This window comes from Atta colombica, unplaced genomic scaffold (genome assembly GCF_001594045.1).
Source record: "Atta colombica isolate Treedump-2 unplaced genomic scaffold, Acol1.0 scaffold89, whole genome shotgun sequence".
Lineage (NCBI taxonomy): Eukaryota > Metazoa > Arthropoda > Insecta > Hymenoptera > Formicidae > Atta > Atta colombica.
The window spans coordinates 1,318,071-1,332,907 of record NW_017259582.1 but is presented as its reverse complement, the minus strand read 5'-3'; the positions used below and the strand labels follow the sequence as shown (position 1 = coordinate 1,332,907).

Genomic DNA, 14,837 nt, shown 5'->3' with positions numbered 1-14,837 from the left:
TATATATATATATATATATATATATATATACTATGTGTATGAGCTTAAATCCGCTGTTTGCTCATAGATGGCATTAGTGAGCGTACAAAGCTACCCTGGGCACACAACACACTTTTTTTTATGTGTTTGACATCTGTCAACATTAACCAGTGCATATCATCAATTCACATCAGCATCACATCAGCAATTTCATACAACAACATATATTTTTTCTTTCGTAATCATGTCTAGTTTTTTGCTAAAAAAAAGCATATGCGGGAAGCTTTGCTTTTCTGTTTCAATTTGAAGAAATCGACTGCCGAATTGCATCGAATGCTTGTGGAGGCTTATGGCGACAATTTATTCTTTATCAGAAACAACGTGCAGAGATTGGTTTCGTCGATTCAATGACGACAATTCTGAGTGACAAGAAGCGTGAAAATCGGCCCAGGAAGGTTGAGGACTGTCAATTGCAGGCTCTTTTGGACAAGGACGATACCCAATCGCAAAAAATGCTTGCCGAACAATTGGGTATTTCTCAAGCAGCCATTTCCATGCGGCTACATGCCATGGGGAAGGTTCAAAAAATTGGAAAATGGGTGCCGCATGAACTGAACGATAGATATGGAGCGACGCCAAAATACATGCTAAATTCTGCTTGCCAGACAAAAAAGAAAGTCATTCCTGTATCGGATTGTGACAGGCGATAAAAAATGGATCTATTTTCAGAATCCTAAACGCAAGAAATCTTGAGTTGATCTCGCCCAACTATCAACATCTTCCTCAAGACCAAATTGCTTCGGACGGAAGACGATGCTGTGCGTTTGGTGGGATCAGGAGGGTGTCATCTACTACGAGCTGTTAAAATCTGGTGAAACTGTTAATGCTCACCGCTATCATCAACAACTGATCAAATTGCACTGTGCTCTGCGTGAAAAAAGGCCGCATTATCGGAAAAGTTATGACAAGCTGATTTTCTTCCACGACAACGCACCATCGCACACGTCAACAATGTCCAAAACTACTTGGAGACACTCAACTGAGAAGTGCTACCCCATCTCGCTTACTCACCAGACCTGGTACCTTCTGACTATCACCTGTTTTCATCGCTGGGCCACGCGCTCGCTGAGGCACTTCAATTCTTATGAAGACGTCCGAAAATGGCTTGATGAGTGGTTTGCCTCGAAAGATGAGGAATTTTTTTGACGTGGTATACACAAATTGTCAAAAATGTATAGCTACCGATGGGCAATACTTCGAATAAAATATTTTTTATCATTTTCATGCAATAAACGTGTATTTTCTATTTAAAAATTCCGGTTTCATATTTACATACTTGGTATATCTCAAAATTTAATGTCCATAAACATAATGAACGTCGCACCCAAGATCCTATAAAATATTTATAATATTACTGCCATATAACTGGAATTATATCGAAATATATATGGTGCTCTATCAAATAAGTAGATTTGTAAATAAAAAATGTATATCTTTCTTAAAATATTTTTAAAAATTTCGAGGTTTCCTTTATAAAATCTAAATATTATAATGACAAAAATAAATAAAATTCATTTTTTTTACATAAAGTCATCAAAGTACCGGTTATAATTAAAAGATAATGATGCTTATTGGACCTTTTTTTTATATTTTGTTTGAATGATTATGAATACTCATTAAATATTCATAATTTTTTATAAATAAATATTTTTTGAAAACTCAAAATTTTGAATAAATACAATTTGAAACTCAATTACAAATTTTTGTATTGATCAGACATATTACTCCCCCCTCTCCCACTTTAAAAATCTTAATATACTTTGAAATAAATATTTCAATACAGTTCAAAGCATATCCTTATCATCCAAATGATAATCCTGCCACCCACTCCCACTCGCACTACAAAAATAAATATTTCAATACAGTTCAAAGCATATCCTTATCATCCAAATGATAATCCTGCCACCCACTCCCACTCGCACTACAAAAATTTCGCACTACAAATACATACTGAAACTAACTGCTATGGCTTATCATATCCTTATCCTTCCTCTCCACTTCCATCACAACACATCTGAATACACCTCGAAATGTCCCGACATTTCAACACAGTCCAAACAGCTTAACATAGACCCTGTGATATCATCTACAGAAATCATTTCGTTTACTACAAAGATCTCAATATACATCGACACTTATTTTCACGTTATTCCATCCACTTCCGAAAAACACATATAAAGTACTGTAATTTCGCTCTAAAATAAATCTAGAATAAAAAAACATCGAGAATTTTGAATAATTACACCATGACATACACCAATATCGATCATCATACTTATATTAGCATTGCCACATTTTTGGTGACAGTTTTTAACTTACAATGAGCAATAAATTCATAGTGTCCATTAGATTCTTGAGACCTTAGTAATATTCTTCGCAATAATCAGTAAAAATTATGAAACATTATACTGGTAAATTTTGCAACGGATTGTTATAAAAATAGCTACACACAAGTTTTTATTAAACAATGTGTTTTTACCGATTCTAATTCTTTAGTTCTTTTTTATTTACTTCCTATGACACATCTTTTACTGATTAACATTTAGACTGCGCGAGTGAGATAACCAAACTGAAAATCGGCTGAAAGCATTGTTTCAGCATTGTTTTAAGCATATACTACAGGCATAAAGCGAGTTTTAAAGTAATAAATTTAAAAATGGGTCTTATTTAATGCTAAATCTTATTCGGCTCAGATACCTTATATATTTTCATCTTGTAGTTTGATTCATCACTATCATGTTGCCTTTGTCCGCTAGAAATACGATAATGTCTGGGTCCTTGTTCAATTCCTGAACTGCTGTTCTTCTCTGGTGATGTTGACGTATAGAATTTACTTACACAGTTAAAAAAACCGATTCTTCACAAATATAGTTTTAATGAGATAATTTAAATGGTATGACATTCCGTGCATCCTGTATGTATTGAGAACAGGATCTATATTTATGTTTTTTATTCAAAATTATTTTTCAAACAATCTGTCATATAGCATTTTTCATTGGCAAAAGTGTGCACCCAGTGCATATTAAAGTACATTTGTACATATTGTACATTATTCTAATCAAAATGTAAAAGTGAGAAAAGTGAGAATATCTCAATTGAAAAAAATGTATATTTTATCAAATAGCACAATAAAATATATTGAATATTTCACAGTTTAATTCGTTTCTATATATTTTTATTAAACGTATATCTTTATATCGATTTGTATACAACGGGTTTACTGTGCACTAGTTCTGCCAATAAAACTAATAATTTATTACACTTGTTCTGAATCATTCTGCATCATGATATAATAATTCTTCTTTTTATAGAAAAGATATCGATATATCTTCAGTAGCATCAAAAGTACAAGAATGTGAGTAATTTATATTTAATCAATATTAAGAATCTTTATTTTAGATCACATATATGAGAACACAATCAATACTAAAAAATGCCTATAACGGTTGAAACTGGATCTTTGCTTAAATAATTCAACATGATTGTATATAGTGTCCGTCAAAAGGTCTGGGCTAGCTAAATATTTTTGAAAATATGATTTGAATGTGGTTCATTGAAGAGTGTTTCTTTTATTTTCACTTTTACATAAAAATAAATTTTTAGTGCAAAAATGGAAATAAGAGAAACAATCTTCAATAACCTTGATTTTAACAAATGTTATCCAGAGTATGATCCCGAACAAATTCAAGAGATTTTAATTGTCGGTCGGACGTCTTGGGTATTAATGATGCTGGTATTGCTTCATTTTCAAGCGTTATAATTCGAAAAATACTTAATGAAAATGACCTTTATTGCAATATTCTGAAAAGCTTTTGATATCGATTCTAGAATCAAAAAATAGGATAACCAATAAAAAAAAATCGATGTGACCTTGACATTGGCGACGCCAAGATCAAACTGATAAGATCATTAAATAGATTTTTTAAACTCTATAATTTTTATTTAAAAACATTTTTCTCAAAAAATGCATATTTTCTGAGATATTTAGCCAGCCTGAAACTTTTGGTGGGCACTGTATATACTATATATGTACATGCTCATGTACGTAATCATTCGAACTTCGCGCCTAATTGGTTTTCCGGATTTATAAACGCAATTAAATTATTGTAATATCATAAATTAAATTAAATTGACAAGCCATTTTTAATAACAATTTGATGCTCAATCAGGCATCATATTAGAAAGATGTTAATGTACTGAAAAATATCTATGATATTTAATGTATAAAATAATCCGTAAGTCTTAAAACTATTGAATATCTTCTTAATGAGATTTTCTGAATAATTTGAAGTTTTTTTTAAACAAAAATATCGAGTATATCATTTTTTTGCAAATTCCTTTTATATCATGTATTTTTATAACTAGACTTAAAATTAAAATTCGATTATAAAAAAGTAATTCTATTATCCATTTTGAAGTTTAATTCGTGTAAAGTTGTTTTTTTTTAATTGCTTATAAATTGGAAATTATTAATGTCCTTTGCTGAAAAAGTTGATATCAAATTAAACAAAGAATTCGTGATTAGAAGGATGTCTTAAATATAGATTAGAATATCTCAATGTAGAATATATCAATGTTTTCATATTTAACAAATTAACAATAAGATATGAAATAAATTATCGAAATAAATAAATTATGAAAATATAAATAAATTATAATAGTAGGCTAATATTTCATCTATCATACAAATTTTTCAAGCGTATTGATTCATTATAAGATAGAAGATTCTAGAATTTCTCTATCCTGCAACCAGTCAACTTGAAAAATTTGTCGTACGATAAATAAAATATTAGATTACCTAAGATATCAAAATGATATTTCAGCGATTCGTATACTTTCCATATGCCCTGAAATGAATACATGCATCAAATTCATGGATGAAAATATGCAACTATGTGAAAATTCAATAGATTTTTTGTATGATCAACAAGATTTTTTAGTCGTTGGATGTTTAGGTGCACAAGGTGTCGGTAAATCAACAATCATGTCACTGCTAACATCACATTATTCGTATGTATTACGTTTATTTGCAACATATGTGATATTAGTTCTTTTTTACTGAAATTAATGTTATTTTAATAATTTTATTTTATATGATTAGATCTAACATTTTTCAAATTCAAGATTTGTCACATTATGAAAGTAGTACAAATTGTACCACTGGAATAGATTTTTTTATAACTAAAAATAGAGTAATATATTTGGATACACAACCAATTCTTTCTGGATTTGTGATTGACTCTGCTGCATCCTTTGATCAGAAAAAAGGTGCACCTGATTTTATGAATAGTGATTCTAATTTGGAGTTACAATCACTTCAGTTTGCAGCATTTTTATTTTCAGTGTGCCATGTTATTATATTTGTGCAGGATTGGTTTGTCGATCCAAATTTAGTGAGGTAATATTGTAATAAAATATTATATAATAAAATATTTATTATTAATTTATTAATATATAATTACTTTTTGTTATTAAATATATAATGAAGTCTATTGTATTTTGTTATACAATATATAATGAAGTCTATTTTTCTTATAGATTTTTAGAAACTGCAGAAATGTTAAAACCGTCCTCAACAACAGTCATAGATCAAGATTATGTAGAATATTATCCACATGTTATATTTTTGCATAATAAAGCAGAATTGCAAGATTTTATGCCAGCTACTATTGATGAAATGAAGGTATTTTATCACATATAATGTATCTATTTCAAAATATGTCTTATCTTCTATAACTAAATATAGTCAACTCTTATATTTAAACTATTACTTATTAGTCTTATCTTAAGGCTCCTAAATAGTCACTGTGACCATTATTGGATCATAAGCGATAAAAAATGGCGCGTTAAAGTGTCCATTTTTTTCATGTCATTTATGGAGATGATGACTGCCACTTGTAGCCGATAGGAGTATGCTTGGAGACATGTCAAATTACGTCTGTTTATGAAAATGTATATAAAGACAAATATTTTAATTTTGACATGCTAGGCATGTGACATACAAATGCAAAAATAGAGGAAAGCATCGGTTCCCCGAAAGAGGAAATGAAAAAACGGTAAATCGCAGCAAAACATAAAGTTATATATAATATTCGCACGGCTTCATCGCACATTGGCTTAGATGTTTTCATTCTTCTTGATCTATTCTACGCCCAAAATGCGGCTCGAATCTTATTTAAGAGACACCTTGTATAAGTTCGGCCTTTTTTCCTCTTAAAGGCGCTCACTTTTCTTTAAATCTTCCTTCAATTCCTCAATTTAGCAACTTTCAATTTACTATAATCTTTATTTACTTTCCAATAATAATTTCAATCCACAAGATCACCAGGTTATTTTCTATGTCTCCATTCACTGATTATAAACGAAATGTGCGCTATCGCGATCATGTTACCTAGATCGATGCTATCCTATTTGACAAGCTAAACTTGTTAAATAGCCATTTCCATAAATAAAGAAAATTTGGATAAAATAAAATGAGATCGTTTTAAAGCAGTTGTAAAAACAGACCGAAGCTATTCCACTCCTCCTCCCCTCCCTCCTCCCCGATTTTTCATGCGTAGCATACTGTGGCAGCAAAATGCTATTATTGGTTAAAATTTTTTTGTGAGATAACACACTTCCAATCAATTCTCTAAAATTTAAATTACATGACATTTTGCTGCGTCTAGTTTTTGCTAAAAGTGTTACGCATGAAAAGTTAGCTTGATAGTCAATAAACAAAGAGCATGTGAAGTGCATTTACTAATGTTTATTTACATATACAAAGCCTTTTCACTTTTACGTGCTTTACTATTTACTAACTATCAAAGGAGGAGCATAAGGATAACTTTGATTCATTTTTACAAATATTTTAAAGCGATCTCATTATTTTATTCAATTAAGTATACAATAGCTTACAAGAAACTTCAACATGTCATTTCTCGATTATATCACGATCCAATATAACCACAGTGATTACTCAAAACTTTAAGTAGCTTTAAGATGTAATAAAATAAATCAATCATAGAGCCATATTAACATTTTAAGATATTACTTAAGACCATTTTGAAATAAGAATGAACTATGAAAGAATATCGACCTTAAACTTAGGCCAATATTTATAATCCGTTATTTTAAGATCGTTTTAAATAATGTCTTAAGATGATTAATATAAGCCTCTAATTGGTTCATGACATCTTAAGACTGTACTTAATTCTTAAATATAAAAAACAATTATAAAATCAATTATAATATTGGCCTTGATTATATTTTTAGTTTTATCTTTTCCATTGTTCTATTCCAATTATCTAAATTTCTATAAATTTAATTTGTTTCTATATTATTTTTTCTATCGACTGATTTCGATTGCATTATGGAAATAATTCTTCTAATTGCCTTTCTAAATTACATTGCAATTAATTTCATATAACGTTTTAAACAGCGTTTTTATTTTATAGAACAAGCTACTAAAATATAAATTAATACTGAAAAGGAAATTAAGAATAGGAAAATTATAGTCTCATCAAATATATCATAATATAGAAACTTGTTTATATTCTATTTTCAATTATTATTATTTTAAATTTTATATTCTTTTTTCAGGATTTTTATAATAAAATATTTTCTAGTTCTCGATTACAAACTCATAGCGGTATAGATATGAATCATTGTTCGACAGAAAGTGGTTTAAATTTATTTTTGATACCTTCGAGAAATAAACAAGGTAAAAGATTATTTTATGAAATCATTTATGAAAAATTATATATTAACATTTAATATATTTAATTGCATTCGTATTTTTTGCAGAAGATATGATTTTTTGTGAAAATGAAGAATTTCTTATAGATAAACTGCGAACAAAGATATATGGAGTTCCTAGGAATTCAATTACACCTTCTGTGTTAACAGAAAAAAATTGGTAATTAGATAATATTTTAAGACTTATATATTTTTTAAATTTTAATCCGATATTGAATTATTTTATTTATTCTTTATCTTACTTTCGATTCCTATTTGTATTCTAATGATTTGATTATTAAATTATTGGGAGTACAAATAAGTTTCCGCCGTTTTTTATCAAAAATTAAGCATTTATTGTGAAAGAACGGTACATAATGTTTTATTCAAAGTAATGGCCATCGCTAGCCACTACTTTTTCCCATCTTTCTGGTAGCATGTGGATAGAACGCGTTGGAAGAACGCTTCATCTTTTAAGGCTATCCAATCATCGATACAATTTTTGGTATCTTCATATGATGTGAAGTGCTGCTCAGACAGGCCATGCGTCATCGATCGGAACAAGTGGTAATCGGAAGGAGCAAATCTGGAGAATACGGCGGGTGGGTAGGGTGGTTTCTCATTGAGTGTTTCTAAGGCTAGGTTTTGACCGGCGCCGCAACATGTGGTCGAGCATTATCATGCAGGAAAATAATTTTATCATGCTTGGAGTAGTAGTGGGCGCGTTTTTCCTTGAGTGCTCGGCTCAATCTCTCATCAATTGTGTTTCGGTAAAGAGCCCCAGTAATGGTCTCGTTCGGTTTGAGCAACTCATAATACACGACACCAAGCTGATCCTACCAAATACACAACATGAGTTTTTTTCCATGAATATTCGGCTTGGTTGTCGATGTTGAAGTGGCCAGGTGGTCCCCATGATTTCCTCTTAGGTTATTGTAGTGGATCCATTTTTCACCAGTGACTATACAATGCAAAAACCCTTTTATGCCTGGCAAGCAGCATTTCACATGTGAAAAATCGGCGTTCAACATTTTTCGGTTTCAGTTCATATGGAACCCAATTCCCTTGCTTTTGAATCATTCCCAATGATTTCAAACGATATGAAATTGTTTGTTGAGTCATTCCTAATGTAAGTGCAAGTTCTTTTTGCGTTTGGCACGAATCTTCATCTAATAATGTTTCCAATTCCGCGTCTTCATACACTTTCGGCCTTCCGCTACATTCTTTGTCTTCGATGTCAAATTCACCGTTCTTAAACTTTTGAAACCACTCACGACAACTTCTCTCACTTAAGGCAGCATCACCATATGCTTCTACAAGCAATCTATGAGCCTCAGCTGCAGATTTCTTCAAATTAAAGAAGTAAATCAAAAGTTCCCGCAAATGACGCTTATTCGGCTCAAAAGTCGACATTTTCGTATAAAAAAAAATATATGATGCTAATACAAAATCGCTAATATTTCAAGATTATGGTGTTGCCGGATGTCCAATCTTACGATATGTCGTTTTACATCGAACAATTTTAACTATAGTTTATTAGTGGCGCCGTCTTTTGCAAACGGCGGAAACTTATTGACTCCCAATAATAGAATAAATAAAATCTTTAGAGAAAATCAAGAATGACAAGAATATACAATTTTATTCCAAAAAAAAGAATACAAGAAATCTGTCTATTTTATAAGTGTAATAAAATAATGCGAACATTATCGATAGGTATCATTACGTTTCAAAAGTCATAGAAGTTATAAAGAAAAGTCATCTGTCTTCTGAATATGGAAGATTAATGCCTTAAATCTAAAAATTTATATGAAAGAAGGACATAAAAAGAGAGATGAAAGATATATAATTAATCCACCTTTATTATGTATCATTTTTACATATTATAATTTTAAATTAAGAAATGTAAAGTTTATTTAGTATACACTATTGTAAAATATGCTGTAGAATTAAATTATTAAAAACAGTTTTCAAAAATAATAGAATTTGCATTCAATATTTTTCATTTTGTTCAACGCTATTGTTTCCATTTCTATTAATCTTTCCTCTCTTCCTCTTTCCGCTTCCTTGCTCCTATTTTATGTTAAATATTATAAATATCTTTCTTACATAAAAAAAAAATTGATTTTACAAACGAACTTCATCATTTGAATTTCTTTATGAATAATCTTCTTGTTCGCTGTCACCTTGTTGCATGGATGCCATTTGTGTAACAGCTTGTAATTGTTGCCACTGTTGCTGTTCTGCAACTGCTTGTTCCTCTCTTGCTTTAGCAAATAACTCCTGTTGTTGACGTAATAATTCTTCTTCTGGAATTCCCAAATTTTCTAATCTGGTACTTTGACGTCTTCTTTTAGCCGCTACAGCTTTGCAATCCCGTAATACAGCCTCTGCTTCTGCGTTGTAATCACCAAAGCCCAATTTATCAAGTGCTTGTAAAACATGTTCCGCATTTATAGTTTTTTTTTGTTGTTGATTACAAATTTCATTTGCTTCAGAAGACAACAAATGAATGAATTCTGTACAACAGTTTAAAATAAGTTCTCTAGATTCATTTGCCACTCGCACATGAGGTAATATTTCCTTGATTATTTTGTTAATTGATGCACGAGGAAGAGTAAGTTCGTCATCGTCATTTGGTGACATTGCAGCCGAGGCCATTTGTGTAATTTCTGAAATATTAAATAAGAAAGTGTTGAAGACAGTTGTGTGTACGTGCGTGTACGTGCGTATGCGTGCGTGCGTGCATATGTGTGTAAATATGATTTATGATAAAAAAAAATATATGTATATATACATATATTAATTTTTATTGTTGATAAGAATAAATTTTTCATTAATTATAATCATTATGTAGTTTATGGAATTAATAATTATATATTCCTAATAATTTTTATGATTTTTCAATTATTATCTCTTAAATAATATGTATTATTTTTACAATGAAAAGATCATTTATCATTTCATTATAGGAAGTCGTAAGGTTCTTAAGCACTTCGATTATCAGATAAGAGTTACCAGATATATATTTTGCTAAAGATAAATCCTATTCGAACTTTGAAGTTGAAATAAAGCACAGTATTATTGATTGAAGTAAACATTTTGTTGATATAACTTAATACATTATAATAAAAATATAAAATAGTATAAAAATATATCTAAATTATTTAGAAAATATACTATAAAATGAGATGTTTATACAGTGTAAATATATTTTAATATATGATATAATTATGGTGTTGCTTTTATATTCTGATGCAATAAATGCAAAAAATATAACAAAATTTGCTGGCGTTGTCGAAAATATTACAGTGTACGTTTCAGAAGATGAAAGTTATTTCAAAAGCAATACTGCATTAAAATCATTGAAATTGAATATATCTTGGACGCCATCAAATGGAGAAAAAGAACTTTCTTCATACAGGTATTGCATTAATTAATGCTTTTTAATAATTATTATTTATAAAGATATTATATAAATAATAAAAAATTTCAATATGTGTTATAGTGTTATGATTACAAGTATGTTAAAAAAAACTGATATAAATAGGACAGAATGTACAGAAGGTTTTGCGTTCTACAATGTGCAAAATAAAAGTCAATTTAGCATATTAGTACCACAAAATAAATTATTGGGTGATATATCGGATATACAAATACATCCAAATTGTACGTACAAAATACAAGTGTATGCCAATCCGAGAGTTAAACCCATAAGAAAGTTACCAGAGGTGAAATTATAAATTAACATTATAAAAAGATATTATATGAAATTTCCAAGATGTTTTTCATTATATTATAGGTCATCTATAGAGTTCCAGAATGTATAAGACATAAATGCAGTTGCGCGGATGCAAAATCTACCTTGCCTATTCCAAAAGTAGAAGTAATCCGACAAAGAGAAAGTATAGTTATTAATTGGAATAGTACATCGAATAATTCTCACATTTATTCTTATATAATTAGGTGGGATTTTTTTATTTTATTTTATTAATTTTATTGTCATATCATTTTGCTTGAATGATGATGCAATATTTTAGTGTTGGCATACCATTATTGATATCAAAAGCGGGACATTCTGTGTATAATATCACAAAGATAAGTAATGTGACTTCTACAATAAATACCTTTAATTGGGACATGAGAATTGATGATCAATATATAAAAGTAAAAAATGGATATAAAATATTGGTAGCTGCAATGGATTATCGAAATTGTTTAGGAACTCAAGGTGGTTTCACCATTGTTGATATAAGCAAAATTAAAATATTGGACAGGAGTACTATGGTATATATAAAAATATATATTAACAATTAATATATGTATATGTATAATATTAAATTTATATGATTATGTTATAGTGGCTATTACTTGCCGGTATTGTCATTTGTGTTATAGTAGGCTTTATTGGTATTATATCAACACATAATAAAAATGGGTATCAACTTGTATTTTCTTTCAAACGGTAAGTAAAAAGTTTACTAAACATTTTTTATGTATGTATATAATAATTACTGTATATTTATTATAGCAAACATTTTATTTTTAACGATAGGAGACAAACAGTGTCTCCTTCCGCTTGTAAACTAACTCAATGGCCAGATCTAGTTTTTCAGAGACGTAATTTCGATGTATATGTCGAACAAAAATCTGAGGTAAATGGAAAAAGATTAAATAATTAAAAAAAAATTTTTAATTTTAATTTAAAAAACTTCTTATAGGAGACATGTTGCAAAGCTCAAAAAGATGAATTTGAAGTACCATACAAATATATAAATTTTATATATGAATTAGGAAAGGGACAGTTTGGTAAAGTATACTTAGGTAGCTTAAACAACAATAAAAACATATTAATAGCTATTAAAATGTCACAATGTTCTGATGCATGTAACGAACCTGAAGCCAGACATCAATTACTGGAAGAAATTAAAATAATGAAGGCAGCTGGTTCTCATATACATTTAGTGAGCCTTATAGGTTGCTGTACTTTACCTAACAATCCTATATGCATACTTTTAGAATATATGGAAGGTGGAGATTTGCTTGCATATCTACATTACAGAAGAAAAATTAAATCAGGTGATAAACTTTTATATAGTGTTGAAAAGACTATATCTAAATGTGCGAATATTGTTGAAAACAAAAATGATAACGAAAATTTGTACGATACAATTGAAAATCAACAATTTATAAAGTTTGCGTTTGATATTGCAAGAGGAATGGAACATTTGGAAGCTAAAGGAATTATACATAGAGATTTGGCAGCAAGAAATATCCTTCTTACTTCAGATCTAACACTAAAGGTAGTAGACATCTGTATAATAATTATTTAAAAAATAGCATATACAAATTTTATTTATTATGGATTTATTATGGATTTAGATTTCTGATTTTGGTTTGTCACGAAATGGAATATATGTAATAAATAACATGGCTGGCAAAGTTCGTCAACTCCCAATACGTTGGATGTCACCAGAAGCTATATGCAATCATGCTTTCTCTTCTAAAAGTGACGTCTGGTCATTTGGCGTTGTGCTCTGGGAAATTGGAACTCTAGGTTCTTTTCCATATGCTAATATACAAGACAACAAGTTATTGCATTATTTAATTCAAGATAAATGTCGTTTGACATGTCCTAATACAGTTTCTCACAATATATATAAAATTATGTGTTCTTGTTGGAATATGGTTCCACAAGATAGACCTAGTTTTGCACAACTTGTTTTAAATTTGCAAATATTAAAAAAATCTTTACATTCTATGCACGATGCAAGCAATCCTTGTTATGCAATGCTATTATATTAATAATCTTGGAATTAATTGAAAAGATATGTATACATATGTATGTGCGTTATAAGAAAATAAAACTAAAATATGAATATTTTATTAAAATTGTAAATATTTTCTGTTACCTGCATTTCTAAGTCCGAAAAAAATTAATTTGACATGCAGTTTAAATGATTACAAATACAGTACATAGAGGAAAGGCGCCTATTATAAGAGAACAAGTTCATTTTGGATAAGTGCTAGAAGTCTACAGACAGAATAAAAAAAAATAATAGGTCATTTTGAAGGGGATTTAATAAACTTTAAGATAATGTTACATAAAATTTAATTCAAATTCCATTTTTTTTTAAATTAAAGAAATATACAAAGAGCAAATTGCAAAGTAAAAAAATTGTGCTCCTAATATGAGATGCCCCGAGAAATCGATAGCAAAGTATATCAGTATTGCAATTAAAAAACTTTATTTAATGTTTCTAAAATACAACCCAACGTGCGCGAAAATGAACATGCGATAGATTATATCCAAAATTTGTTTTCAGGTAGTTGGAATCAAGCATCGCAAATATAGACATTCGACATTCATTCCGGTTGTCTTTTTTATTATTATACAATAACATTTATATTTTAGCAACGATTTTCACTATAATACATAGGAACTGGGTTATTTCATATTAGGAATACCCTGGATATCTCATATTAATTTCCACACCTTATGGTTTTATGATCATCAAATCTAACTTCTGTAATTAAACAATTCAACATATTCCATATTTTCTATTAGTATGACCTTATTCTATCACATGAAGAATTTATTGCCAAATATTTATTTATTAAATCATAAATAAGGTTTAAATGCTCATCTCAATGAAACTTGAAAACATCTAAATTCTAAAATTTTGTTTTACAATGACTACGGACATGACTTAATAATGAATTTTCTGCTAAAGTTTTCAATCCAAAAGCAATAAATTCACATGGTGGAACCAATAGATAGCGTTTATTAGTTTATAATATAAGATAGCGGCAGAAACGCTTCTATCTTATATTAAGCGCCTATCTCATAATAGTAATCATTATCTAAACGTTAAAAATCCAGCTTTGATCATTATACGCCTTTATTTTCTATCGATTGAATCATAAAGTTTTATTTTATGGAATATAAAGATTAATATTGAAAAATAAAATATTTTATTAAAAAATAATTCAGAGTCCTAGCAAGTACAGCATATTTAAAATAGTTAAGAATAAAATATAAATTCAACAGTTAAGAATAAAATTGACAATAAATGTTCTAATCC

General features: G+C 29.2%; 3 protein-coding genes across 5 annotated transcripts in view; 2 read left to right on the top strand and 1 right to left on the bottom strand.

Moving 5' to 3' along the window:
• Positions 1-9,554, top strand: part of LOC108693256 (protein SMG9) — a 27,293-nt gene extending 17,739 nt beyond the window's left edge. For both annotated transcript variants that reach the window (XM_018202112.1, XM_018202111.1), the window contains exons 3-9: positions 3,351-3,394; positions 4,863-5,049; positions 5,141-5,437; positions 5,578-5,722; positions 7,621-7,741; positions 7,825-7,936; positions 9,469-9,554. In XM_018202112.1, coding sequence (XP_018057601.1) covers positions 4,892-5,049; positions 5,141-5,437; positions 5,578-5,722; positions 7,621-7,741; positions 7,825-7,936; positions 9,469-9,547 — 912 coding nt within the window. In that variant the 5' untranslated portion in view covers positions 3,351-3,394; positions 4,863-4,891 and the 3' untranslated portion in view covers positions 9,548-9,554. The remainder of the gene's footprint in view (positions 1-3,350; positions 3,395-4,862; positions 5,050-5,140; positions 5,438-5,577; positions 5,723-7,620; positions 7,742-7,824; positions 7,937-9,468) is intronic.
• LOC108693257 (protein Dr1) overlaps positions 9,376-14,837 on the bottom strand; it is a 6,825-nt gene continuing 1,363 nt past the window's right edge. Inside the window, exons 1-2 of one of the 2 annotated variants that reach the window (XM_018202114.1) lie at positions 12,649-12,727; positions 9,376-10,424 (exon numbers count right to left, since the gene is read on the bottom strand). In XM_018202114.1, the coding sequence (XP_018057603.1) occupies positions 9,910-10,413 (504 nt within the window). In that variant the 5' untranslated portion in view covers positions 10,414-10,424; positions 12,649-12,727 and the 3' untranslated portion in view covers positions 9,376-9,909. Of the gene's footprint in view, positions 10,425-12,648; positions 12,728-14,837 lie in introns of those variants that run through there. The other variant, XM_018202113.1, reaches the window with a different exon arrangement.
• LOC108693190 (proto-oncogene tyrosine-protein kinase receptor Ret-like) lies at positions 10,944-13,557 on the top strand. The gene is made up of 9 exons (XM_018202002.1): positions 10,944-11,176; positions 11,261-11,483; positions 11,555-11,718; positions 11,793-12,039; positions 12,114-12,217; positions 12,284-12,407; positions 12,474-12,831; positions 12,970-13,055; positions 13,135-13,557. The coding sequence occupies exons 1-9, from the start codon at positions 10,944-10,946 to the stop codon at positions 13,555-13,557; spliced, it is 1,962 nt and encodes a 653-aa protein (XP_018057491.1).

Bases quoted from the DNA above. Each gene is read 5' to 3' on its own strand.
- LOC108693190 (XM_018202002.1), top strand. From the start codon at position 10,944: ATGTTTATACAGTGTAAATATATTTTAATATATGATATAATTATGGTG. The intron at 11,484-11,554 runs GTGAAATTATAA...ATTATATTATAG, and splicing joins CCATAAGAAAGTTACCAGAG to GTCATCTATAGAGTTCCAGA. The intron at 11,719-11,792 runs GTGGGATTTTTT...GCAATATTTTAG, and splicing joins ATTTATTCTTATATAATTAG to TGTTGGCATACCATTATTGA.